At 39.5% G+C, this 27283-nt stretch overlaps 1 protein-coding gene and 1 pseudogene across 3 annotated transcripts in view; one reads left to right on the forward strand and one right to left on the reverse strand.

The window, feature by feature from the left end:
- Positions 1-27283, forward strand: part of ANAPC10 (anaphase promoting complex subunit 10) — a 148387-nt gene that overhangs the window by 107344 nt on the left and 13760 nt on the right. The window contains exon 5 of one of the 2 annotated variants that reach the window (XM_032246477.1): positions 20810-21806. The exons of the other annotated variant lie outside the window; for it this stretch is intronic. Coding sequence (XP_032102368.1) covers positions 20810-21040 — 231 coding nt within the window. The 3' untranslated portion in view covers positions 21041-21806. Of the gene's footprint in view, positions 1-20809; positions 21807-27283 lie in introns of those variants that run through there. 2 annotated transcript variants of the gene reach the window in all.
- Positions 13463-15720, reverse strand: LOC116528996 (annotated as a pseudogene). Its single transcript, XR_004259325.1, has one exon. The product of XR_004259325.1 is annotated as a mitochondrial dynamics protein MID51 pseudogene (transcript).

The raw sequence follows: 27283 nt of genomic DNA on the forward strand, positions 1-27283 counted from the left end.
AGGTTCAACTTAATTATTTTGCATATGGATATCTTGTTTTTCCAGCACAGTTTGTTGAAGAACCTGTCCTTTTCCATTTAATGGCTTTGAAACCCTTGTCAGAAATCATTTGACCATATATATGAGAGTTTATTTCTGGTCTTTCTATTCTGTTCTCTGGGTTTATGTCTGTCTTTATGCCACTACCACACTGTTTTGATTACTGCAGCATTATAGAAAGTTTTAAAATCAGAAAGTGTGAGTCTTCCAGCTTTGTTTATGTTTATCAAGATTGTTTTTGCTATTTGGAGGTCCCTTAATTCTATGAATTTTAAAATAGGTATTTCTATTTCTGCAAAAGAAGTCATTAAAGTTTTGATAGAGATTGCATTGAATCTATAGATTGGGATATAAGATAGATGTATTTTTAAGCATACAATTTCAGGTATTTTATCTAGCTTAGCATTAGTAAGACTTAACTTCGTTAGCCTTTAAATATATTTATCTTTACTGTGTTACCAGTTATATTCTCTATTATTTACAATCTTCTGCTATCTTTAGTAAACCATGTCACATATTTTGTGTACAAAACTATATATTTAAAATATTATGTAAATGTTTTAAAGCCTTAAAATTTAAAATGTAAATGGGCTTATTCAAGCACATCTTAAATAAAATGTATTTTACAATAATTACCTTCTTTTTATCAAATAGAGGGAATTTATTTGGCATGGTGTGGGTCACTGGTGACTTTGACAAGATTGATTTCAGTGGTGGGGACAAAATTCGCATTGGAATAGTGGTGAAAAATGAATATATTGACTACAACTTTTCAGCTGGGTGGAGAGGCTCACATTTGTAATCCTAGCACTCTGGCAGGGCAAGGCGGGATAATTGCTTGAGCCCAAGAGTTTGATGCTGCAGTGAGCTGTGGTTATGCCACTGCATTCCAGCCTGAATGACAGAGTGAGACCCTATCTCTAAAAATAAAAAATAAAATTGACTACAACCTTTCAAGGAGTTTTGCTGTGAAGGGGAACAGAGAATTAGGACAATAATGGAATAGGATGTAGGATTGAGAAAGGGTTTTAGTTTACATTTTTTTGTGGGGGTGTTTTTATACTTTAAGTTTTGAAATGCATGTGCTGAACATGCAGGTTTGTTACATAGGTATACACATGCCATGTGGTTTGCTGCACCCATCAACCCATCATCTACATTAGGTATTTCTGCTAATGCTATCCCTCCCCTGGCTCCCTACCCCTGACAGGCCCTGGTGTGTGATGTTCCCCTCCCCGTCTCCATGTATTCTCATTGTTCAGCTCCCACTTATGAATGAGAACATGCAGTGTTTGGTTTTCTCTTCTTGTATCAGTTTGCTGAGAATGGTGGTTTCCAGCTTTATCCATGTCCCTGCAAAGGACACGAACTCATCCTTTTTTATGGCTGTGTAGTATTCCATGGTGTATATGTGCCACATTTTCTTTATCCACCATTGATGGGCATTTGGGTCAGTTCCAAGTCTTTGCTATTTTCAACAGTGCTGCAATAAACATACATGTGCATGTGTCTTTATAGTAGAATGATTTACAATCCTTTGGGTATATACCCAGTAATGGGATTGCTGGGGTCAAATGGTATTTCTGGTTCTAGATCCTTGAGGAGTTGCCACACTGTCTTCTACAATGTTTGAAATAATTTATACTCCCACCAACAGTGTAAAAGTGTTTCTATTTCTCTACATCCTTTCCAGCATCTGTTGTTTCCTGACTTTTTAATGATCACCATTCTAACTGGCATGAGATGGTATCTCATTGTGGTTTTGATTTGCATTTCTCTAATGACCAGTGATGATGAACTTTTTTTCCATATGTTTGTTGGCTGCATAAATGTCTTCTTTTAAGAAGTGTCTGTTCATATCCTTCACTGACTTTTTGATGGGGTTGTTTTTTTCCTTGTAAATTTGTTTAAGTTCTTTGTAGATTCTGTATATTAGCCCTTCATCGGGTGGATAGATTGCAAAAATTTTTTCCCTTTCTGTAGGTCGCCTACTCATTCTGATGATAGTTTCTTTTGCTGTGTAGAAGCTCTTTAGTTTAATTAGATTTCATTTGTCAGTTTTGGCTTTTGTTGTCATTGCTTTTCGTGTTTTAGTCATGAAGTCTTTGCCCATGCGTATGTTCTGAATGATATTACCTAGGTTTTCTTCTAGGGTTTTTATGGTTTTAGGCCTTCCCATTTAAATCTTTAATCTATCTTGAGTTATTTTTTTGTATAAGGCATGAGGAAGGGGTCCAGTTTCAGTTTTCTGCATATGGCTAGCTAATTCTGCCAACACTATTTATTAAATAGGGAATCCTTTTCCCATTGCTTGTTTCTGTTAGGTTTGTCAAAGATCAGATGGTTTTAGATATGTGGCATTATTTCTGAGGCCTCTGTTCTGTTCCATTAGTCTATATATTTGTTTTGGTACCAGTACCGTGCTCTTTTGGTTACAGTAGCCTTGTAGTATAGTTTAAAGTCAGGTAGCCTGATGCCTCCCACTTTGTTCTTTTTGCTTAGGATTGTCTTGGCTATGTGAGCTCTTTTTTGGTTCCATATGAAATTTAAATTAGTTTTTTCTTAATTCTGTGAAGAAAGTCAATGGTAGCTTGATTGGGAGAGCATTGAATCTATAAATTACTTTGAGCAGTATGGATATTTTCATGATACTGGTTCTTCCTATTCCATGAATGTTTTTCTATTTGCTTTTGTCTTCTCTTATTTTCTTGAACAGTGATTTGTAGTTCTCCTTGAAGAGGCTCTTCACATCCCTTGTAAGTTGTATTCCTAGATATTTTATTCTCTTTGTAGGAATTGTGAAATTGCTACAATTCACAGAATGGAATTCTGATTACAGAATACAGAGATGGAATTGTGAAAATTCATTTCTTCTAGATTTTCTAGAGTTCACTCATGATTTGGCTTTCTCTCTATTATTGGTGCATAGGAATGCTTGTGATTTTGCACATTGATTTTGTATCCTGAGATGTTGCAGAAGTTGTTTATCAGCTTAAGGAGATTTTGGGCTGAGACGATGGGATTTTTATTTTGTTTTGTTTTGAGACAAAGTCTCACTTTTACCCAGGCTGGAATGCAGTGGTGTGATCTCAGTTTACGGCAACCTCCGCCTCCTGGGTCCAAGTGTTTCTACTGCCTCAGCCTCCTGAGTAGCTGGGACTACAGGCATCCACCACCATGCCTGGCTAATATTTTTGTATTTTTAGTAGAGACGGGGTTTCACCATGTTAGCCAAGATGGTCTTGATCTCCTGTCCTTGTGATCCACCCTCCTCAGCCTCCCAAAGTGCTGGGATTACAGGTGTGAGCCACTGCACCTGGCGGACAATGGGAGTTTTCTAAATACATAATCATGTCATCTCTAAGGAGAGACAATTTGACTTCCACTCTTCCTATTTGAATACCCTTTATTTCTTTCTCTTGCCTGATTGTCGTGGCCAGAACTTCCAATACTATGTTGATTAGGAGTGGTGAGAGAGAACATCCTTGTCTTGTTTTGGCTTTCAAAGGGAATGCTTTCAGCTTTTCCCATTCAGTATGATGTTGGCTGTGGGTTTGTCATAAATAGCTTATTATGTTGAGATACATTCCATCAATACCTAGTTTATTGCGAGTTTTTAGCATGAAGGAGTGTTGAATTTTATCAAATACCTTTTCTGCATTTATTGAGATAATCATTTGGTTTTTATCATAGTTCTGTTTATGTAATTGATTATGTTTATTGATTTGCATATGTTGAACTAGCCATGCATCCCAGGGATGAAGCCAACGTGATTGTGGTGGATAAGCTTTTGGATGTGTTGCTGGTTTTGGTTTGCCAGTATTTTATTGAGGATTTTTGCATACATGTTAATCAGGGATATTGGCTTGAAATTTTCTTTTTCTTTTTTTTTTTTTTTTTTTTTTTTTTTTGTCTCTACCAGCTTTTGATATCAGGATGATGTTGGCCTATAAAATGAGTTAGGGAGGAGTTCCTCTTTTTCTATTTTTTGGAATAGTTTCAGAAGGAATGGTACCAGCTCCTCTTTGTACTTCTGGTAGAATTGGGCTGTGAATTTGTCTGGTCCTAGGCTTTTTTTAGTTGGTAGGCTATTAATTACTGCCTCAATTTCAGAGCTTATTATTGGTTTATTCAGGGATTTGACTTCTTTCTGGTTTAGTCTTGGGAGGGTGTATGTGTCCAGGAATTTATCCATTTACCCAGTAATCATTCAGAAGTAGGTTGTTCAGTTTCCATGTAGTTTTGCAATTCTGAGTGAGTTTCTTAATCCTGAGTAATTTGATTGCACTGTGGTATGAGAGACTATTTGTTATGATTTTTGTTCTTTTGCATTTGCTGAGGAATGTTTTACTTCCAATTATGTGATCAACCCTAGAATAAGTGTGATGTGTTGCTGTGAAGAATATATATTCTGTCAATTTGGGATGTAGAGTTCTGCAGATGTCTATTAGGTCCATTTGGTCCAGAGCTGAGTTCAAGTCCTGAATATCCTTATTAATTTTCTGTCTTGTTGATCTGTCTAATATTGCCATTGGGGTGTTAAAGTCTCCCACTACTGTTGTGTGGGAGTCTAAGTGTCTTTGTAGGTCGTTAAGAACTTTCTTTATGAATCTGGGTACTCCTGTATTGGGTTCATATATATTTAGGATAGTTAGCTCTTTTTGTTGCATTGATCCCTTTACCCTTATGTAATGCCCTCTTTGTCTTTTTGATCTCTGTTGGTTCAAAGTCTTTTTTATCAGAGACTAGGATTGCAACCCTTGCTTTTTGTTTTTGTTTTCCATTTGCTTGGTAAATATTTCTTTATCCCTTTATTTTGAGCCTATGTGTGTCTTGCCACATGAGATGTGTCTCCTGAATACAGCACACCAATGGATCTTGAGTCTTTATTCAGTTTGCCAGTCTATGTCTTTTAATTGGGGCATTTAGCCCATTTACATTTAAGGTTAATATTGTTATGTGTGAATTTGTTCCTGTCCTTTTGATGCTAGCTGGTAATTTTGCCCATTAGTTGATACAGTTTTTTCATAGCATCGATGGGCTTTACAATTTGGTACATTTTTTCAGTGGCTGGTACTGATTTTTTTTCCATGTTTAGTGCTTCCTTAAGGAGCTCTTACAAGGCAGGCTGGTGGTGACAAAATCTCTCAGCATTTGCTTGTCTGTAAATGATTTTATTTCTCCTTTTCTTTTGGAGCTTAATTTGGCTGAATATGAAATTCTGGGTTGAAAATTCTTTTCTTTAAGAATGTTGGCTATTGGCCCCCACTCTCTTCTGGTTTGTAGGGTTTCTGCCATTTCTTCCAAGAGATCTGCTGTTAGTCTGATGGGCTTCTCTTTGTGGTTAACCCAACCTTTTTCTCTGGCTACCCTTCACATTTTTTCCTTCATTTAAACCTTGGTGAATCTGACAATTATGTGTTTTGTGGTTGCTCTTTTCGAGGAGTATCTTTGTGGTGTTCTCTGTATTTCCTGAATTTGAATGTTTGCCTCTCTTGCTATTTTGGGGAAGTTCTTCTGGATAATATCCTGAAGAGTCTTTTCCAACTTGGTTCCATTCTCCCTGTCATTTTCAGGTACACCAATCAAACGTAGGTTTAGTCTTTTCACATAGGTAAAGGGACTGCTTAACTACTTTATAACAGCCTATGAGATGATGATATTCTTTTTCAGGTTGATCATGTTTTCTTAGTGAAATAAAATGCCCTCAACTTAAAGAGAGATTAGAATAGTTATTAGGATTTGAAGAGAAGCTCAAAAATAGCTATCCCAGAGACAGTGGGAAAGCAAATTTTCTAAGGGAATATAGTAGGAATTTTGTATAGTGCTAAATATGCACTTGAAATTAGTTGTCTTGGATCTAAAGTGAGAACAATCAGTATGGTTATATTTCTCCAATAGATGCAGAATAGGCAGATAGTTGGGTTTAACCAGAATTGTGCTGCAACTCAGGAAAAGGTAAAACAGTAAAAGGGACATTGGATTTAAGTGGGTAAGAGGGTTGATTATTATAATGACCTTTGGGATATCATTGACATAAAGAGGAAATTGATGATATTGAATAAGCTAATGAACAGTAAAAAGTCAATGGAATCAATAAGTTAGCACTTTTGATAAAGTTGATATTACAGTGGGATCACAAGAGAAAGCTGATATATTACCACTGCACATGGACCAGCCCAAGAAAGCTGATATATTAAAAGGCTGTAGAGATAGGATATTTGAAGTCAAGATTTCAGCGATTTTGTAGCTATCATTTATGATTGAGTATGACTATAGAAAGGATGGGGTAGAGGTAAAAGTTGTTTGAAGTAAGGGATTTGAGGAAAAGAGAATCCATATTGTTAAATGGTTCTGGTTTTTTGAATTCTTAGCCTTTTTCACTGGTTTTTCCTCATCTTTGTGGATTTATCTACCTTTGGTCTTTGATATTGGTAAGCTTTGGATGGAGTTCCTATGTGGATGTCCTTTTGGTTGATGTTGATGGTATTTTTTTCTTTTTGTTAGTTTTCCTTGTAACAGTCAGGCCCCTCTGCTACAGGTCCACTAGAGCTTGCTGAAAGTCCACTCCGGACTCTGTCTGCCTGTATCACCAGCAGAGGCTGCAGAACAGCAAGGATTGCTGCCTGCTTCTTCCCCTGGAAACTTTGTCCCAGAAGGGCACCAGCCAGATGCCAACTGGAGCTCTCCTGTATGAGGTATCTATCAACCTCTGTTGGGAGATGTCTCCTAGTCAGGAGGCACAGGGGTCAGGGACCCACTTGAGGAGGCAGTCAGTCCCTTAGCAGAGTTCGAGCACTGTGCTGGGAGATCCCCTGCTCTCTTCAGAGCTGGCAAGCAAGAACGTTTAAGTCTGCTGAAGCTGCATCCACAGCCGCCCCTTCCCTCAGGTACTCTGTCCCAGGGAGATTAGAGCTTGATCTATAAGCCCCTGACTGGAGCTGCTGCCTTTCTTTTAGAGATGCTGTGCCCAGGTAGAAGGAATGTAGAAAGACAGTCTGGCTAAGGTGGCTTTGCTGAGCTGCAGTGGGCTCTGCCCAGCTCGAACTCCTTCGCAGCTTTGTTTATACTGTGAGGGGAAAACCGCCTACTCAAGCCTCAGTAATGGCAGATGCCCCTCCCCACCACCTAGCTGGTGTATCCCAGGTTGACTTCAGACTGCAGTGCTTGCAGTTAGAGTTGCAAGCCAGTGGATCTTACCTGCTGGGCTCCATAGGTATGGGATCCACTGAGCTAGACTGCTTGGCTTCCTGGCTTCAGCCCTGTTTTCAGGTGAGTGAACAGTTCTGTTTTGCTGGCATTCCAGGTGCCACTGGGGTATGAAAAAAATACTCCTGAAGCTAGCTCAGTGTCTGCCCCAATGGCTGCTCAGTATTGTGCTTGTAACCCAGGGCCCTGTGCATGTAACCCAGGACCAGTATTTGGCATGGTCCTTGAAACAAAATATACCAGATGCATAGTGTTAGATTTTTTTTTTCCTCCTTGTAGCAGCATGGTTTTCTGTTGGCTGTATACATTTATATATGTCTAATTCTTCCTTATAGAAGAGAGTAAGTTTTGTGAAAGTATACCATTTTTTAATGATGGGAGCAGTTGTGTATATTAGATGTTACAGAACTACCTCAAGGGACTATGTTTGTAAATAAGAAATTGCTTAGCCCTTTTCTGTGTTCTTGTTTTGTATGGAAAGTTGCCCACTCATTATTGAATGTCAATCAATGTTATTGTCAGAACCTATGTAGTTACTCTCTGGCTACATTAGACATTTTAACAGCAGCACAACTTTTTTAGGTACTATGTTGTATACTTAGCATATTTTACCTTAATGGCTTGAAAAGAGTAGTGCTTCTTCTGAGAGTTCTGATTTGTTTCCAGGGACTAATTATATTCTGGAAGAAAATGACTAATGAATACATGTGATTTTTCCAAAATATCAAGGAACTCCCTCAAGGAAGTGGCATTATCTCAATAATCTCATTTAAAATTAAGGATAGTCCATCTTAAGAGAATTGTAAGATTTTATAGCATGCCATGATATTTCAAGTGCTGTAGTTATTTGGGAAGACAACTTTTATGTCTTTTGGTTAAAAAATTATTGAATACTTATTACATGTCAAATATGCTTGCTTCTTTATATAAATTATATGATCGTTCCAATATCCCTATGAGATAGGTGATATCATTCCTACTTTTACAAATGATATAATTAAGGGTGGTTAGGTAATATGCTTAAATTCTAATTGTTTATCAGATGTGGAATTGTCACTCAAGCCCATTCTGTTGACACTAAAGCCAGTATTATTTATTGAGTAGCATTTTGTATTTCTGAACATAGAAAACCAGAATTATGTGTTCTTTTGTTGGCAGCAGTAGTAGCATTTCACTGTTATTTTCCATGTCACTTACTTTTGTTTGTATGAACAGTCTGTATGATGTGTAATGTTTAAATTTATATGTTTTTTTTAATTTATAAAAAAAAGCATTTCACATTTTTTCATTAAATTTTAAAAATATATTTAGTATACACAAGGGCAGATTTCTACATACATACACTGAGTAGGGGTGAAGTCTGGGCTTTTAGTCTACCCATCATGTGGACATTGTACCTAATAGGTAATTGTTCAACCCTCACTCCCCTCCTATGATTTGTAAGCTTCAGTATCTATTAATACACCACCCTGTGCATGTATACTCATTGTTTAACTCCCACTTATAAGTGAGAACATGTGCTATTTTATTTTCTGTTTCTGTGTTACTTTACTTAGGATAAAAACCTCTAGTTCCATCTGTGTTTCTTTAAAATACATGATTTTATTCTTTTTTTTTTTTTATATAGCTGAGTAGTATTCCATGGTGTGTGTGTGTGTGTGTGTGTGTGTGTGTGTGTGTATACATATCTAAGACTCCACTGATGGACACTTAGTTTATTCCATATCTTTGCTATTGAGAATAATGCTACAATAAACATATGAGTGCAGGTTAATTTTTGATATAATTATTTATTTTCCTTTGGGTAGATAACCAGTAGTGGGATGCTGGATCAAATGATAGTTCTTTTTTTTAGTTCTTTGAGAAATCTCCATACTGTTTTCCATAAAGGTTGTACTCATTTACATTCCACCAACAGTGTGTAAGCATTCCCTTTTCTCTGCATTCTCTCCAACATCTGTTGTTTTTAGACTTTTTAATAATAGTCCTTCTGACTGATGTAAAATGGTATTTTTTTGTGGTCTTAATTTGCATTTTTCTGATGATTAGTGATATTGAGCATTTTTTCATATGTTTGTTGGCTGCTTGTAATCTTTTGAAAAATATCTATTCATGTACTTTGCCCCCTTTTTAATAGGGTTATTTGTTTTTTTCTTGTTGAGCTGTTTCAGTTTCTTGTAGATTCTGGTTCTTAGCCCTTTGTTGAATGCATAGTTTGCAAATATTTTTTCCCAATCTGTGGGTTGTCTATTTACTCTGTTGATTGTTTCTTTTTCTGTGCAGAAGCTTTTGTTAGTCTAACTAAGTCCCTTTGTCTATTTTTGTTTTTGTTTTGCTTCCTTTTGAGGACTTAGTCATACATTCTTGGCCTAGGCCAATGTCCAGAAGAGTTTGTCTTAGATTTTCTTACGGAATTTTTGCAGTTCAAGGTCTTACATTTAAGTCTTTATTCTGTCGTCAGTTAATTTTTGTATATGGTGAGAGATATGGGTTTAGTTTTATTCTTCTGCATATAGCTGTCCAATTTTCCCAGCACCATTAATAGGGTGCCCATTTTCCAATTTATGTTTTTGTATGCTTTGTCAAAGATCAGCTGGTTGTAGGTATGTGGCTTTATTTCTGGTTCTCTATTCTGTTCTGTTGATCTATGTGTGTATTTTTTTTTTTTAATGCACCATAGTTTATTTAACCAGGCACTAACATAGAACATTTAAGGTATTTCCAGTTTTTCACTATACGAGATAATGACAAGATTATAATTTTCTGCTTAAGTCATTATCCTAATTTAGGATTACTTCCATGAGATAAATAACAAGATAAATTCTTAGAAATATAGTATTTGGATTAAAGGATGTTAATAATTTTACACTGTTTATACGATTGCCAAATTCCTCCTCAAAATGATTTTACCAATATGTAGATTCCCCAACCTTGGAGACTATTATTTAAAAATATATATACTATTTGGTAAGTAAGAAAATAGCTTTTTAATTTATATAAATTTTTGTAACTACTAGTGAGACTGAACTTTGAAAAAGAACAAATTGTTTGATATGCTACATAAGTTATGCTCTTAGCTATCTATTTGGTACTTGGTAATTTTCTTTTTTCTTTTTTTAAAATATTTTTAATTTTAATTTTTTAAAAAAATTACTTATTATACTTTAAGTTCTGGGGTACATGTACAGAACATGCAAGTTTGTTACATAGGATGGAATCTCACCTTGTTGCCCAGGCTGGAGTGCAATGATGTGATCTCGGCTTATTGCAACCTCCACCTCCTGGGTTCAAGTGATTCTCCTGTGTCAGCTGCCCAAGTAGCTGGGATTACAGGCATGCGCCACCACACCCAGCTAATTTTTTGGTATCTTTAGTGGAGACAGGGCTTCACCATGTTGGCCAGGCTAGTCTTGAACTCCTAACCTCCTGCTCTGCTTGCCTTGGCCTCCAAAAGTGCTAGGATTACAGGCCTGAGCCACCATGCCTGGCCTGTATGTCTGTTTTATGCTAGTACCATGCTGCTTTGGTTACTATAGCTTTATAGTACAATTTTTTTTTTTTTTGAGCTTCAACATTTCTTTCCTTTATTTAAATAAAATTTAAAGTCACAGCCAAGCATGTAAAGAAAAAAGTACTGTCGTCCTGAACTCATTTTTTAGGAAGGGCAACAGAGGAGAAGCAAAATAAACTCTGGAATTGATTAGGTTTAAGATGAGTGCATTTTTTAAGTGTTAGGCTAAGTATAAGGTTTGCTAACCTTGATGGCACACACACAAAAATCTCTAGATGGAGAAGTAGGAGAAGATGCTATTACTTCAGGCAAAAGTAAGAGTTACTGAACAGGAAGGCAAAGTATCAGGGAAAGTTACTCAGCTTTCCCCAAAGATTTAAAAAAGGGGGCAGGTGCAGAATGTTGTTCTCTTCCATCCCAGAATCTGAAAAGCAACTGCGTACGTTCCACATTTTATAACGAGGAAGATGGCAGCAAAAAGAATGGCTTGCCCAGTCATGGTCAGCAAACCCACCAGGACCAGGGCTGAGAGTTCCCACTGCTTCTAGTTCTGAGGTCTTCTTAAGAGGTTGTTGCTTGTAAAATGGCAAAGTTATGGTTTTATCGAACAGTTGAAAGAGATGCTGTTTCAGAAAGATGATAAACTCATTTGCTTTCCTAAAATGACAGTTATATTCGACTTAAGTAACTTAACACTCTTTAAAATCTTATTTTTTTTTAGTTCTCTTTCCAATTTTTTTTCTTTTTGAAACAGGATCTCGTTCTGTCACCCAGGCTGGTGTGCAGTGGCACAATCTTGGCTCACTGCAACCTCTACCTCCCAGGTTTAAGTGATTCTCCTGCCTCAGCCTCCCAAGTAGCTGGGATTACAGGCGCCTGCCACCACACCGGGCTAATTTTTTTCTTTTTAGTAGAGACGGTTTTGCCATGTTGGCCAGGATGGTCTCAAACTCCTGACCTCAAGTGATCCACCCACCTTGGCCTCCCCAAGGTGCTGGGATTACAAGCATGAGCCACTGAGCCCAGCCTCCTTCCAATGTTTTATGTGGTATTTGGTCAGAGATGCCAGCTTGGGAAAACTAAGTTTTTTAAATACTCATGGCAGGGAAACCAAATCATTTATCTCAATGAATAATAATCTATACTTCTGCAATACTCTGTCAGTCCTCTCTTCTCCCTGCTAATGGATACATGGTGGGTATACTGGAAGCCTCAAAGTCAGGCTTTACCCCATACCTTCTAAAGCATTCATCCAGGGTGGTACTCAGGCATACAGACTTTTTTTAAAACTGCCCTTTGAGTCTGACCAACAGACAGGGTAGAGCTCTCTCAAGGTTCTCAGCTTTATCATTTTTGTTCCCTCTCAATACCTTTATGCAAACGAAATTGAACCACCATTAAGTAATCCTTGTTAAGGGGAAAAGAGGCAAGAAGACCTCTAAATATAGTCAAGGTTAACCGTAGTTCTCAACTTCCTAATCTGTGACAAGTGGGGCAGGAATCTCTACCCTAAATTCAGAGGGGTGCTGAGGTATCAATGCTAAAGAGTCATTTCCTATTCCTATCATTGAGAAGGAATGAGACAGCTGCAGAGAGCTTCACCAGAACCTCACTGATGGAGAGGTAGTAATAGAAAAAAAAACAACTTGACAGGAGGAAAACAAATACTAAATGGGCAGATGAGACACAGCATCAGTCTTGCCAAAAACAGGGAAAAACACATAACAAAGGGACATGGTGTATTAAACATTCCCCCCACCTGCAGGATTTTTGCAAGGATTTACCTTGCAAAAAAGACTGCATCTTAGCAGCGGGAAACAAGGAGGAATGGAGGAAGTGCTCACCTCCCTCCCCTATGTCTCATCTGTGTGCTCTCTTCCTTGGTAGCACCGATCTCCCCAGGTGCTGGGTGAGAAATAGGACAAGGGAAAGAGGTCTGCGCATGCTCACCTGCCCTCTGGCCATGCCCGGAGAGCTCAGCAAACACCCCTGTCACGTTCCAGTCACAGATACTGGAGGATGAGGGGCCAGTGCTGGGCCTGTTCCTGCTCTAAGGCCACATCCTAGAAAAGCAGGGTCTGTCTGGGGAGAAAACATGGCCACCAAACGCTGACTAGTGACTGGATTTTCCAGCTGACATTCAGCCTCCTGTCAGCCTCCCTCATCCTCAACTGATGACTAAGGCTGTGTTCCTTCAAGGCCTTGTCCTAACTGGCAATAAAAGGAGAAGGGGTGAAAACCAGCATTCATGAAGAGGTGCTGCCCTGGCAGCCCCATCCTTCCTTGTCTGTCCGACTCCTGCAGCCACAGATGAGAAGCACACACGGGGCACACAAATGTTCCATGAGGCCCTTAACCAGCTCTGCTTCCCTACTCTGCACTTTTGCTGACAGCCACCAAGAAATTCAATCTGCAAATAACTTTGCATCCAGTTTATCCTGTGTGGGTCATTAACAGTGTTCCCATGAGAGACACTCTCGGCATTTATGAATGGGTCAGGAAATGGTGGGAGGATGGACTTCTTTTCCAGGAACTGGGGTCAAAGGCCAGCTTTTCTACCAGCCTCACTCCCAGAAACCCTAAATACTGTCTCAACGCTCACTCTGCAGAGTTCAGCTTTGAAACGTGCAATCGCAGCTCTTGAGTGACATTCAACTAAAAGGCAACATCTTAATTAGGCAGATATGCTCCAGGGACAAGAGCAAAACAGAAGGCGTGAACGAGAGAGGAAAAGATAGAAAAGACACGTAGCGGGAACAGGCAAACAGGCAAGGCAGGCCAGACAGAGGCAGCAAACATGGGCCAACACGCAAAACACCAAGTGGTCCGTCAGCTCAGGCCAGCACTCCACCTTCTCAATTCATTTCAGAAAAATTAGCCTGGAGCCAGGGAGGAGTAGGGAGCACAGTGATTGGTAACGAAAATAGAAGGAGTTGGGTAAGAAAACAAGAGACAGAAGAGATGTCATCTAATGGGCATGAAGTGACCAGGGTGATGATCAGCAAGACAGGAGGCACCAGGGACCCTGTGAGGCACCAACTACGTAGCCAAGTGTATCTAATGGAGAATCCAGGGCCTGACCACCGACACCTGCTTTGACCTTCACCTGCCCTACGTCTGCAGCAGCACCTCTGGCTCAGACAATGAGCAATAGAGTATATCCTAGTTCGTCTATTTCTTCAGGGGTGAGTTCTGCAAATAAGTTCACCTTGGGGTTTAGGGCACTGGGCAGGACTCCCGCCTCTAGATAGCTGATAAGTCCCCTCAGGGCCTGCAGGAAACGGTCAGCCAGCATATCCGGAGACCAGTCAGCCTCCTCCTGGGCCAAGTGGAGGATGATGTTGGTGAGCTGGCTGGCAGTGAGGTGGCCCAGAGCCGGGGTGGACTTGCATATGGCCTTGAGGATCTTGAGGCACAGGGATCGGCAGCCCGAGTCGGCCTGGTCCAAAGCCCGCAGGCATGCCGTCTCAGCAGGACGCAGGCTCAGCCGCCACAGGTTGTCATACTGGGCTAGCCGATGTGGTTTGGCCACCAAGACTGTGTCACCAAGGGTCACTGATGGCAGGAAGTCAATGACGAGATGTTTGTCATGCTCGTACTGCACCTCCAGTGTCAGGGCTTCTGGGGGCGGAGCCAGTCGGATCACATAGTCCAAGAGGGACCCTATGGCTGGCCAATTGATGGAGCCAGCCACTACCTTCTCAAATGTATCAGCAACTGTCTTTGGGGAGAGGTAACCCCCTACTACACAGTGGTCCCAGTAACTGCTCCCACGAGGAAAGTACTCTGGATTCTCACGACGAACCAGGAAAAAGCCAGGGACATTCATGATGATGTCTTCACCGGGAATACATGACCACAGGTTCTGCTGTAGCACAAGGGGCACAATGAGTTGGATGTGGTCAGCTGTCACCACCTGCAGGTCATCATAGAGGCTGCCACTCAAGTACATGTCCCGAAGCGGCATGTCAGGCAACTTGGCCCGCAGGAAGCTCCGGAGCTCCGCACATATGTCCACAGCAGCTTGCTTGGCCTGAGCCTGCTCTCCAGCAGGGATGGCTGCCCGGTTCTGGTAGTAAGAAGTTTCTCCTGTGTCAAAGGCTGAAGAGTCTGTGGAAAGGGTCTGTAGGGACCAGCTCAGGCCTGTCTTCATGTCCCTGTTCAGCAGTCGGGGGGAGCCCATCCAGTTTGGTTCCTCCCAGCTCCTTTTCCCTGAATGGCTCAGGCGGGTGGGGCTGGTAGGGGCACTGATCGCCCGATCATACATCCGCTTAACTGCCAGCGTGGCGATGCCCAGCATGGCCGCTCCACCCACCCCCAGCACCAGCTGGGCATTGGAGAGCACAAAGTCAATGGCCGTGCCAATGCCATTGTCATCCTTCTTGCCTTTGCGCTCACCAGCGCCTGCCATTGCTCATCTGAAGCTTCTTAATGCATCTGTGAGGTGGGGATGGGAGAGACCAGGAGTGTCTACAGAAGGCACCTTTGTCCTCTTTCCTTTGGAGGATCCTAAATTATCCTTCCCAATTTGCCGTGAAGAAAGACCAGGCCCTTCTCCATCTGCCTCTCCCGGGCCTCAGGGTCCTCTAGCTTCTGCTGTTTTCGGAATTCACGGCGGATGGAGGCAAAGTAGAAGTCTTGATCAGTGTAGCGAAGCTGTCGGCCCTGGTGCAACAGAGCCCGATAGAGACTCAGCACCGCCTCTCGGCTCCACGGGGCCATAGGGGACTAGCAGGGGCTGGGTGTCACACCGCAGGCCGCACGCGCTACCACTCCGCAGGACTCACCTCTGGCCCGGTACCTCTCTCGGGGTCACCCATCAATATGGCCCCTTCACTTCCGGCTATAGTACAATTTGAAATGAAATAATTTGATACTTCCAACTTTATTCTGTTTTCTTAAGATTGCTCTTGCTATTTGGGCCCTTTTTTGGTTCTATATGAATTTTAGGATTTTTTTTCTTAATTCTGGGGAAAATGATGTTGGTAATTTCATAAAGATTGCACTGAATCTATAGATTGCCTTGGGCTATATCATCATTTTAATAATATTGATTCTTCCAATTTAGGAGCTTGGGATGTTTTTCCATTTGTTTGTGTCATCTGTGATTTCTTTCATCAGTGTTTTGTAGTTTTCCTTATAGAGACTGTTTACCTCCTTCATTCAGTATATTCCTAAGTTTTGTTTTTTGTTTTTTTTTTTTGGTAGCTATTGTAAATGAGATTGCCTTCTTGATTTGGTCCTTGGCTAGATTATTATTGTTATATGAAAATGCTACTGATTTCTCTATATTAATTTTGTATCTTAAAATTTTCTGAATTCATTTGTCAAATATGAGAGTCTTTTGGTGGAGTGTTTAAGGTTTTCTAGATATAAGATAACATCATTAGCAAAAAAGGATAATTTGATGTTCTCTTTTCCAACTTGGATGCTGGTCTTGTTTTTGTTTTTGTTTTTTCTCATGCCTGATTGCTCTGACAGGGACACCTGGTACTATTTTTAAAATAGGTGGTGAAACTGGACATCTTTTTCATATTCCAGTACTTAGAGGGAATGCTTTCAACTCTTTCCTATTAAATCTCATGGCTGTGGGTTTTTTTGTTGTTGTTCATTTTGGTTTGTTTGTTTGTTGTTTGTTTTGAGACAGAGTCTCACTCTGTCACCCAGGCTGGAATGCAGTGGTGCTATCTTGGCTCACTGCAACCTCTGCCTCCCAGGTTCAAGTGATTATTCTGCCTCAGCCTCCCAAGTAGCTGGGACTACAGGTGTGCACCACTACGCCCAACTAATTTTTTTTTTTTTTTTTTAAGTAGAGACGGGGTTTCACCATGTTGGCCAGGCTGGTCTTGAACTCCTGACCTCAGGTGATCCATCCTCCTTGGCCTCCCAAAGTGCTAGGATTACAGGTATGAGCAACTGTACCTGGCCTTGGCTGTGGGTTTGTCATATATGACCTTTATTATGTTGAGATACATTCCTTCTATTCCTAGATTGTTAAGGATTTTTTATGTTAAAGTGATGCTACATTTTATCAAATGCCTTTTATGTGTCTGTTGAAATGATCATATGGTTTTTGTCTTTAATTTTTTTTATGTGGTATGTCATGTTTATTGATTTGCTTATATTGAACCATCCTTACATTCCTGGGATAAATCCCACTTGATCCTGTTCTGTTATCTTTTTGATGTGCTGTGGGGATTTGATTTGCTAGTATTTTGTTGAGGATTTTTGCATCTGTGTTTATTAGGGATATTGGTCTATAGTTTTTGTTGTGTCCTTGTCTGATTTTGGTATCAGGGAGACACTGGCTTCATAGAATGAGTTAGGGAGAATTCTCTCCTCCTTGATGTTTTGGAATGGTTTGAAGAGGACTGGTGTTAGCTTTTCTTTGAATTTTGGTAGAATTCAACTGTGAATCCATCTGGTCTTGAGTTATGTTTTATTGGAATATTTTTTGTTACTGCTTTTATCTCACTACTTATTATTGGTCTGTTCAGTCTGTTTTCTTGCTGGTTCAATATTGGGAGGTGGTATGTTTCCAATAATTTATCAGTTTACTCTAGGTCTTCTAGTTTGTGAGCATATGGTTTTTTATAATAATCTCTGATCTTTTGCATTTCTCAGGTATCAGGGTTTTCTTAATCCACTCTTCGTCCTTTTCCATTTATCACTGTATTTATTTGGCTCTTCTGTCTTATTGTTTAGTATAGCTAGTGGTTTATCAATTTTATTTATCTTTTAAAAAAACCAGCTTTTTATTTTATTGATTCTTTGTATTTTTTTTTTTTCTGGTCTTTGGATTTTTTTCTTTGTATCTTTTTCCCTTGAAGTGTGATGTTAGATTGTTAATTTGGGATCTTTTCACTGTTTTCATATAGACATTTAATGCTACAAACTCCCTGTTGGCACTGCTTTTGCTGTATGTGTTGTGTTTTCATTATTTAAAAATTTTTTTATTTCCATCTTAATTTCTTCATTGACCCATCAATTGTTCAGAAGCATACTGTTTAATTTTCATGTATTTGTATAGTTTCTGAAGTTTCTCTTGGTATAGATTTCTGGCTTTATTCCACTGTGGTTTGAGAAGATACTATATATGATTTTGATTTTTTAAATTATTATTATTACACTTCAAGTTCTGGGGTACATGTACAGAGCATGCACAGGTTTTTCATATAGGTATACACGTGTCATGGTGGTTTGCTGCATCCATCACCCTGTCACATTTCTCCTAATGCCATCCCTCCCTATCACCCTAGCCCCTGCTAACCCTTCCTTAGCTCCCTACCCCCCAACAGGTCCCAGTGTATGATGTTCCCCTTCCTGTGTCCATATGTTCTCATTTTTCAACACCTGCTTATGAGTGAGAACATACAGTATTTGGTTTTCTGCTCTTGTGTTAGTTTGCTGAGAATGATGGTTTCCAGCTTCATCGATGTCCCTACAAAGGACGTGAACTCATCCTTTTTTTTGGCAGCATGGTAGTCCATGGTGTAGATGTGTCACATTTTCTTTATGCAGCCTGTCATTGATGGGCATTTGCATTGGTTCCAAGTCTTTGCTATTGTGAACAGTGCTGCAGTAAACATACATGTGCATGTGTCTTTTTAATAGAATGATTTGTAATCCTTTGGGTATATGCACAGTAATGGGATTTCTGGGTCAAATAGTATTTCTATTTCTAGATATTTGAGGAGTTGCCACACTGTCTTCCACAATGGTTGAACTAATTTACACTCCCACCAACAGTGTAAAAGTATTCCTATTTCTCCACTTCCTCTCCAGCATCTATTGTCTCCTGATTTTTAATGACTGCCATTCTAATTGGCATGACATAGTATCTCTATGTGGTTTTGATTTGCATTTCTTTAATACCAGTGATGATGATTTTTCATATCCTGAATTGATTTACTGATTTATTTGTATTGGTTTTCAGATTTCTCCTTCATCTCATTGAGCGTTAGTATTTTGAATTATTTATCTGGTATTTTGTGGATTTTTTTTAATTTAAAATTCTTTCTCTTATTTTTAAACCTAATTGTAAGTTTTCAATTGGGGGATTCTTTTTGACTGTAGTATGTCACTGGACAATGTTGTGGTCCTTTGGAGATGTGATTTTCCCCTGCTTTTTCATGTTTCCTCTCTTCTTCCATTGATGTCTCCACATCTGATCTAGCAGTCACTTGTTCAACTATTTGAAATTGCTTTTGTAGGGGAAAATATTTTCCTGAAGATGTATGGGTGTTTTCAATTAAAATACATTGGCTTCTATTGTGGGCACCTGTGGTAGTGTGATCTTTGTATGAATTCTTCATCAGTATACAAGGTCAATGATACCTGTGATTTCCTTGGTTGCTTGCGGTTCAGTTATCAGTTGGTATTATAGTGAAGTTTAGCTGAGGACTTGGTTGCCATCTGAGCCAGTCTTTGATCCCCAGTGGTGGCAGTATTATAATAAGTGTGCCTGTGTTTAGGCCCCAAAGCAACTTACCTTTATTCTACTGTTAGTGAGTCCTGGAGGGCTGATTCTTGGGCCTCCAGGTGGCTTGCCGAGAAGCTACTAGTGGGAGTGGTTGGCCAGGTGTTTGGGTCCTCGGGCCCTTGGTCAGCTGGTGTGGTGTGGGTGATGGCAGTAGCAATGGTAGAACAACCCTGCTGGATCCCAGGCAGTCCATGTTGGTGTTGCTGGAAGCTGCAGTGGGTTGGGCAGGCTAGTCCTCAGTCTCACATCCATCGTGGCAGTGCAGTCTCTTGTCCTAAGTTTTCTTAGGAGAGGTTGGTCTCTTCTCCGTTCCTTGACTGACTGGCAGCTGTAGCCACCATGCCTATTACTCAGGCTGAAGCTGGGGCAAAGCCCTACATGTTGGGACTGAATCCAGGGAGGGCAGCGCCCCTCTCAGGCAGGCAGCATGGGCACAAAGCAATATGGAGTGTTGTCCACTCACATCTCAGTCTCACAGCAGCCCCATTATAGGGCGTGAGTATTGTTCTAGATATGCATAGGAGAGCCTGGTTTCCCCTTTTCTCCTTGACAGGTTAGCAGCTACAGCTGTGTCAGCCCGATCTTAACCTGAGGGCAGGGTGCTCTCCAGTGTTAACCTCTCAAAATGGCACCTTGGGCCTGACAGAGAGGGTGGGTTCCTCCCAGGCAAGCAGCATGGGCAAGAAGCTGTGGGGAGTGTGGTCTGCTCATGTCTGTCTCAACAAAAGCCTGCAGCAGGTCAGTAGGGACCCTCCCAGGGGTGCATTGGAGCACACAGCCTCCCTTCTCCCTCCTTGGAGCAGCACAGCAGCAGCAGGCTTGTCTCTAGATCTCCAGTATCTAGATTCTCAAAGTGGCATCTAGCTAAGGTTGCTCTAGGATCAGATGCCTGTGGGATTCCGAGTTTCCTTTTTGGAGTAATGTCTCTGTACAGTCTTTAGACAGCTTATTATGTCAGGCCCAAGGCCCTAGTGGGTAGAGGGTTTCTCTCATCACTGAGATCCTATAAACCTGTTTCAGAGTGTAGAGCCCTGGAGGTATCTCCATATCTCTCTTATTGTTTCCCCACATCCAGGAGCCCCTCCTGGCTCTCAGTCAGTTCCTGGCTGGGTAAGCTCCCTCTCCTTATCTACTTCTGGTACTTCCCATCTCTTCTCTGATGAATCCTAGCATTCTTTCCTACATTATCTGTTCAAAATATGAGTGTCTACTTACTATTCTGGTTCCTCTTTATGGAGAAGGCACATACTACCTGTATCTAGTCAGCTGTCTATGCTTCACATATTTTTAAAGCTTGTGAGAGATGTGCTTTCTAGGGTTTTATAAGTTGTACAAGTTCTATAAACAAAAATCACATACATCTGTTTTCATTTTGTCTCCTAAGATGGAACATGTAAAGTACTTGGCAACTATAAGTAGACTGTGGTAAAAGTGACCAATAACTGGTAGTGATTATCATCATATTGTCATTCTTTCAGTGAAATGTTAATTTTACTATAGAATGCATTCATTATTATAAATTACATTCATTGAATAAAAGCATAATCTGATTTTTTTTCCCTTGGCAGCAACTTGAATTAGTGGAACCAAGTGGCTGGATTCATGTTCCCTTAACTGATAATCATAAGAAGCCAACTCGCACATTCATGATACAGATTGCTGTTCTAGCCAATCACCAAAATGGAAGAGACACCCATATGAGACAAATTAAAATATACACACCGGTAGAAGAGAGCTCCATTGGTAAATTTCCTAGATGTACAACTATAGATTTCATGATGTATCGTTCAATAAGGTGACTTTAAAATTAGATGAAAATCATTAAATGTATCTCTGTTTTATCCTGTGTTTAAATAGTATATCAGATACCTTTATTGAAAAAAAGCATCGGTTATTTGTAATTTTGTATATGTTCAAAAATATTTTATTGTAACTTTGATAAATACATTTTGGGTCATATTATCTTTATTTTCTTTAACATATAATAAAGCTCACATATTTTACGTTACTAAAAATGGATTTGAAGCCAATCATTTTATTTTCCCTTATATCAAAAGAAAAGAGTTGAACTGAAAATTTCAATATGTACACAATTATAATAGCTGGGTGATTATTTCATTAGTGTTCATACATTAGAGTAATTGTTTATTGCATATTCAAGAACAAGACTGTGTTTTATCAGTGTATGTCATTTCAATAGATTGAAATTACTATTTTTTCTACCCTGAGGAAGTTTATTCTTTTAATACTAGATCTTTTTAATAACAGTGTCAAAATAAGCTTAGTGTTAGGTATCTGATGAGAACCAATCTAATATGGGAAATATAATTAATTGTCTCATATTTACCTTCATAGAATACTTATGGCCCTACGGTTGTCTATATCCTAATGATATTATGTTAAAGATTGCCTGCATAATCTGCTATACGTCTCAGTTATAGCAGTATTTATGGTAGAGTTTCATATTTGTGTCTGCCACTGGCATTCCCTGGGCAGTTATGTATCCCATAAAATCATAAAGGTATGTGAAATTTTTTATATATATTAAAAGATTTTAAAGAAATATGTGGAAATGTGGTTTTTTCCCATGGTGTAAAATGAGTAGATTAGATATTGTATACTTTTTTCTCCAGATGTGTTACTTTTCTGATGGCGGGGGGGATGGTTATTTAGCCACAGAACTTACCCAGATTCACTCTTGTTTAGGAAACATTGCTCTCTGTGGTTCATGCATTCCTGGGTACATGAAAGTATTAAATAGTGAATGTTATTTTTATAATAGTGTGTTTGCTTTATTCTGGTAGAGAGTACTAACTCACTTGGTTACCATAGAAAATGGTTTTACTTTTTTGCTCATTAAAAACTTTGCTCCTCTTCCTATACGTTCTGGGAATAATTTTATTATTATTTTCATTGTGTTGTTTTTGAAGTAAAAAGCATGGTAGGTGATCTTTAGGATTACCAAAAAGTCTGTAATTAAAACTTATTTGGAATCACCAAATTAAACACAGTATACATGTCAGATGCTGGGGAGGGTAGAAGAGAGGATTGAAGGAGAAATCCTGGATAGGAACTAAAGGAATGGAGAGAATGAAGGCAATAAGAATAGAAATGTACACTAGGCATTTATGTTTTCCTTTAGTCTGATAAGGAAGACAGTCATGTAAACAACAGGGTCTTAGTCTTAGACCTAAGGGCTAGAAATCTAATTTTTTTTAAAGTACGAGAAGTTTTATTAATAATGTTACTTCTTACTGACTGCTTATTAAGTTTGCTTAAAAGAAAAAAAGGAGGAAGACTGTCACATATAGCATCTAGTCTCTTATCTCCTATTAATAGTTTGCTAAGAGACTCCTAAAATCAGGAGGTATTAGAAGAATGTTGAGAAAATCAGTATATTTTCTACTTTTATTCTCCTTACCTATTTTTCACATGCCAGCTAGCTGACCATTTTATTAGGCATGAGAAAACTTGGTAGCTGAGGATTATGGAGATAATGCTTCCCCTGATTAAGGAAAATTTAAAATACAGATAGATTATATATTATACTAACAAAGCATAATTATCCAAAGCAGTTGTATTTTACTTTCTAAGTGCACATTATATATTTGACCAAGATATGTATCTCGAATATATAAAAATCTCTTACAACTCAACAGTAAGAAGAAAAATGCAATTTAAAAATGAGCAAAAGAATTGAACAGTCACTTTACCAAGGAAGTTATATGATGGGCAAATAATCATACAAAAAGATGCTCAACTTCATTAGACACTAGTGAAAAGCAAATAAAAACCACAGTGAGATAATACTACACAGCCACTACAATGACTACAATTAAAATTATTATTCCAAGTATTGACAACAATGTGGAGAAAATGGACTTCACACTGCTGGTACAGGCATACCTCAAGATGCTGCAGGTTCAACTTCAGACCACCACACAATAAAGTGAATAGCATAGTAAAGTGAATATCACAGTAAAGTGGGTCACCAAAACGTTTTGGTTTCCCAGTGCTTATAGAATTATGTTTATACTATATTGTAGTCTAAAAAATGTATGCATACCTTTAAAATACGATTGCTAAGTGCTAACAATAATCTGAAGCTTAGGCAAGTTATAGCCTCTTTGCAGGTGGAGGGTCTCATCTAGGTGCTGATGGCTGCTGACTTAGCAGGTGGTGGTTGCTAAATGCTGACATGGCTGTGGCAATTTCTTAAAATAGAACAACAATGAACTTTGCCTCATTGATAGACTTTTCATAAAAAATTTCTCTGGGGCGGGTGTGGTGGCTCAAGCCTATAATCCCAGCACTTTGGGAGGCCAAGGCAGGTGGATCACTAGGTCAAGAGATCAAGATCATCCTGGTCAACATGGTGAAACTCCGTCTCTACTGAAAATACAAAAATAAGCTGGGCATGGTGGCGCAGCCTGTAGTCCCAGCTACTTGGGAGGCTGAGGCAGGAGAATTGCTTGAACCCAGGAGTCGGAGATTGCAGTGAGCCGAGATCGCACCATTGCACTCCAGCCTGGGTAATAAGAGCAAAACTCCGTCTCAAAAAAAAAGATTTCTCTATAGCCTGCGATGCTGTTTGGTAGCATTTTACTCACAGTAGAACTTCTTTTAAAATTGTAGTCAGTCCTCTCAAGTCCAGCTGTTGCTTTATCAATTAAGTTGATGTACTCTTCTAAGTCCTTTGTTGTCATTTCAACAATATGCACAGTTTCTTCACTAGGAATAGATTCTATTTCAAAAAACCAATTTTATTCCTCATCCATGAGAAGCAGTTCTTCAGCCGTCCAAGTTTTATCATGAGATCGCAACCATTCAGACACATCTTTAGGCTTCACTTCTAATTCTTGTTCTCTTGCTATTTCTACCACATGTGCCATTACTTCTTCCACTGAAGTTGTGAACCTCTTAATGTCATCCATGAAAGCTGGAATAAAATTCTTTACAAACTGCTGTTAAAGTTGCTATTTTGACCTTCTTTCATAAATGATAAATGTTCTTACGGCATCTAGAATGGTAAATCCTTTCCAGAATGTTCTCAGTTTTGCTGAGATCCATCAAAAGAATCACCTGCTGCTAGTACCTTATGAAATGTATTCCTGAAATAATAAGACTTGAAAGTCAGAATTATTCTTTGGTTCATGGGCTGTAGAATGGATGTTGTGTTAGCGGGCATAAAAACAAATCTCCTTGAGAGCTCTTGGGTGACCAGGTGTATTGACAATGAGAAGTAATATTTTGAAAGAATCTTTTTTTGAGCAGTGGATCTCAACAAAGGGGCTTAAAACATGCAGTAAATTATGCTCTAAACAGATGTACTGTCATCCAGGCTTTGTTGTTCCACAGACAGAGCACAGGCAGAGTAGATTTAGCATAATTCTTCAGGGCCCTACGGTTTGCAGAATGGTAAATAAGCATTGGCTTCAACTTAAAGTCACTAGCTGCATCCACTTCTAATAAGAGAGTTATTCTGTTTTTTGAAACTTTGAAGCCAGGCATTGACTTTTCTCTAGCTATGAAAGTCCAAGGTGGCATCATCTTCCAATAGAAGGCTGTTCATCTACATGGAAAATCTATTGTTTAGTATAGCCACCTTCATCCCTTACTTTCTAGATTGGGGTATTCAATTTTTTGGCTTTCCTGGGCCACATTGGAAGAAGAATAATTGCCTTGAACCTCACATAGAGTACGCTAACACTAACGGTAGCTGATGAGCTAAAAAAAAAAATTTGTTAAAAAACTCAATGTTTTAAGAAAGTTTACAAATTTTTGTTGGGCCACATTCAAAGCCATCCTGGGCCACATGCAGCCAGTGGCCCGTGAGTTGGACAAGCTTGTTCTAGATCTTCTGGATAATTTGCTGCAGCTTCTCCATCAGCACTTCCTGCTTCACCTTGCTCTTAGCAAATCTTTACCATTAGGTCGATGCCTCCTTTTTGTCTCTATGTGATCCTTAAGCCCAGGTTCTCCTCTGCTCTAGTAAATTATTGGAGTGCTGCCTGTCTTAAATGGGGGAATTCCCAAAAGGATTATTCTGGCAGTATAGGAAGGCTGGTAGTGGTTTGTGCCCAAGGGACCTGTGAACATACCTCCTACAGCATGGTGCTGCTGAATAGCATGAATAGCCATTCTTATGTGGTGTCTCCTTTAGCTGAGTTACAGAGCAGAGTTTCCAGGGCTGGGGATGGTAGTCCTACCTCCCCAGGTTTGTCTCTGCTTGTCTTCAGGGATATTTATACCTTCAAGCAGTCATGATGCTTCCTGTGTGTTAGGGCAGGTACAGGTTTCTTGCCAGGGAATCCACGATGATGGGAGAGCTGATGGACTACTGATACGGTTTGGATGTTTGATCCCTCCAAATTTCATGTTGAAACATAATCCCCAGTTTTGGAGGTGAAGCCTTGGGAGAGGTGTTTGGATCATGGGGGCGGATTTGTCGGGAATGACTTGATGTCTCCTTAGTGATAAGTGAGTTCTCACTCTGAGTTCACAGGAGGTCTGATTGTTTTAAAAGAGTATGGCACCAACCCCATCTCTTGCTCTTGCTCTTACCACGTGATGCTGGCTCTCCTTGGCCTTCCACCATGATTTTAAGCTTTCTGAAGCCTTCACCAGAAGCAAATGCTGACACCAGCTTCCTGTACAGTGTGCAGAACCATGAGCCAATTAAACCTCTTTTCTTTATAAATTACCCAGCCTCAAGGATTTATTTTTAGAGAGGCAAAAACAGACTAACACACTACCTCAATCTCATTTTTTCCAGCGTAGAAACTGTGAGTTGGTGGAAGGCTTTTTGCAAGCTTGGTTCAGGGCAGAATTGTCAGGAGGGGCATTGTGGATGTGGAAGTCTGATTCTTCTACCATCTGCTTGAAGTTTTTTTACTTCTCTATGGTCCTGTGATCTGTCTCATCCTCATATATGACTCCTGCATAGCTGCTGGTAAAAATCTTGGTGCTGTATATTTGTTTTCGGTTTTCTGTGGGGAAGTGAGGCCAGCTTCTTCTATGCTGCTTATTTTATTTTTAGTTTTTTTTAATTTTTCATTTTTTTTCTTCAAAGGTAGGTATGACAGAGGTATATTGCCATTTTTAAACCCCTTCGCCTCACAATTTTATAGAGATGGCTTCTGTCCTGAAACCTTATGAAACAATCTCTGCTAGCTTCAAACTTTTCTTCTGTAGCTTCCTCACCTCTCTCAGCCTTCCTAACATTAAAGAGAGTCATGGCCTTACTTTGGATTAGGCTTGGCTTAAGGAAATGTTATGGCTGCTTTGATCTTCTATTCAGACCGCTCAAACTTTCTCCCTATCAGTAATAAAGCTGTTTTGCTTTCTTATCATTCATGGGTTCACTAGTGTAGCACTTTTAATTTCCTTCAAGAACTTTTCCCTTCTATTCACAACTTTGCTGTTTGGAGAACAAGGCCTAGCTTTCAGCCTATCTCAGTTTTCAACATGCCTTCCTCATTAAACTTAATCCTTTCTAGCTTTTGAGTTAAAGTGAAAAACTGGTTACTCTTCCTTTCACTTGAACACTTAGAGGCCATCGTAAGGTTATTAGTTGGCCTAATTTCAATATTGTTGGGTCTTAGGGACTAAGGAGGCCTGAGAAGAGGGAGATAGACAGGAACCACTGGTCAATGGAACAGTCAGGGGCATATGACATTTATGGAGTAAAGTTCGCCAGCATATGTATGTGGGTGCAGTATGTTGAATCCCAAAACAATTACAATAGTAAGGAACATCAGAAATCACCCATCACAGATCACCATTAGAGATAAGAACAATGAAAAAGTTTGAAATAGAAAATTACCAAAATGACACAGACACAAAGTGAGCACTTGCTGTTGTAAAAACAGCATCGACAGGCTGTCTTAATGTAGGAGTGCCACAGACTTTCAATTTGTAAAAAGTTATCTGTGGAGTGAAATAAAATGAGGTATGCCTGTAATTAATATATAACCACTTTGGAAAACAGTTTGGTAATTTTTTAAAAAGTTCAACATGCACCTACTATGTGTACCAGTCAT

This window comes from Sapajus apella, unplaced genomic scaffold (genome assembly GCF_009761245.1).
Source record: "Sapajus apella isolate SASKATOON/1434 unplaced genomic scaffold, GSC_monkey_1.0 scaffold61, whole genome shotgun sequence".
NCBI classification, from domain to species: domain Eukaryota; kingdom Metazoa; phylum Chordata; class Mammalia; order Primates; family Cebidae; genus Sapajus; species Sapajus apella.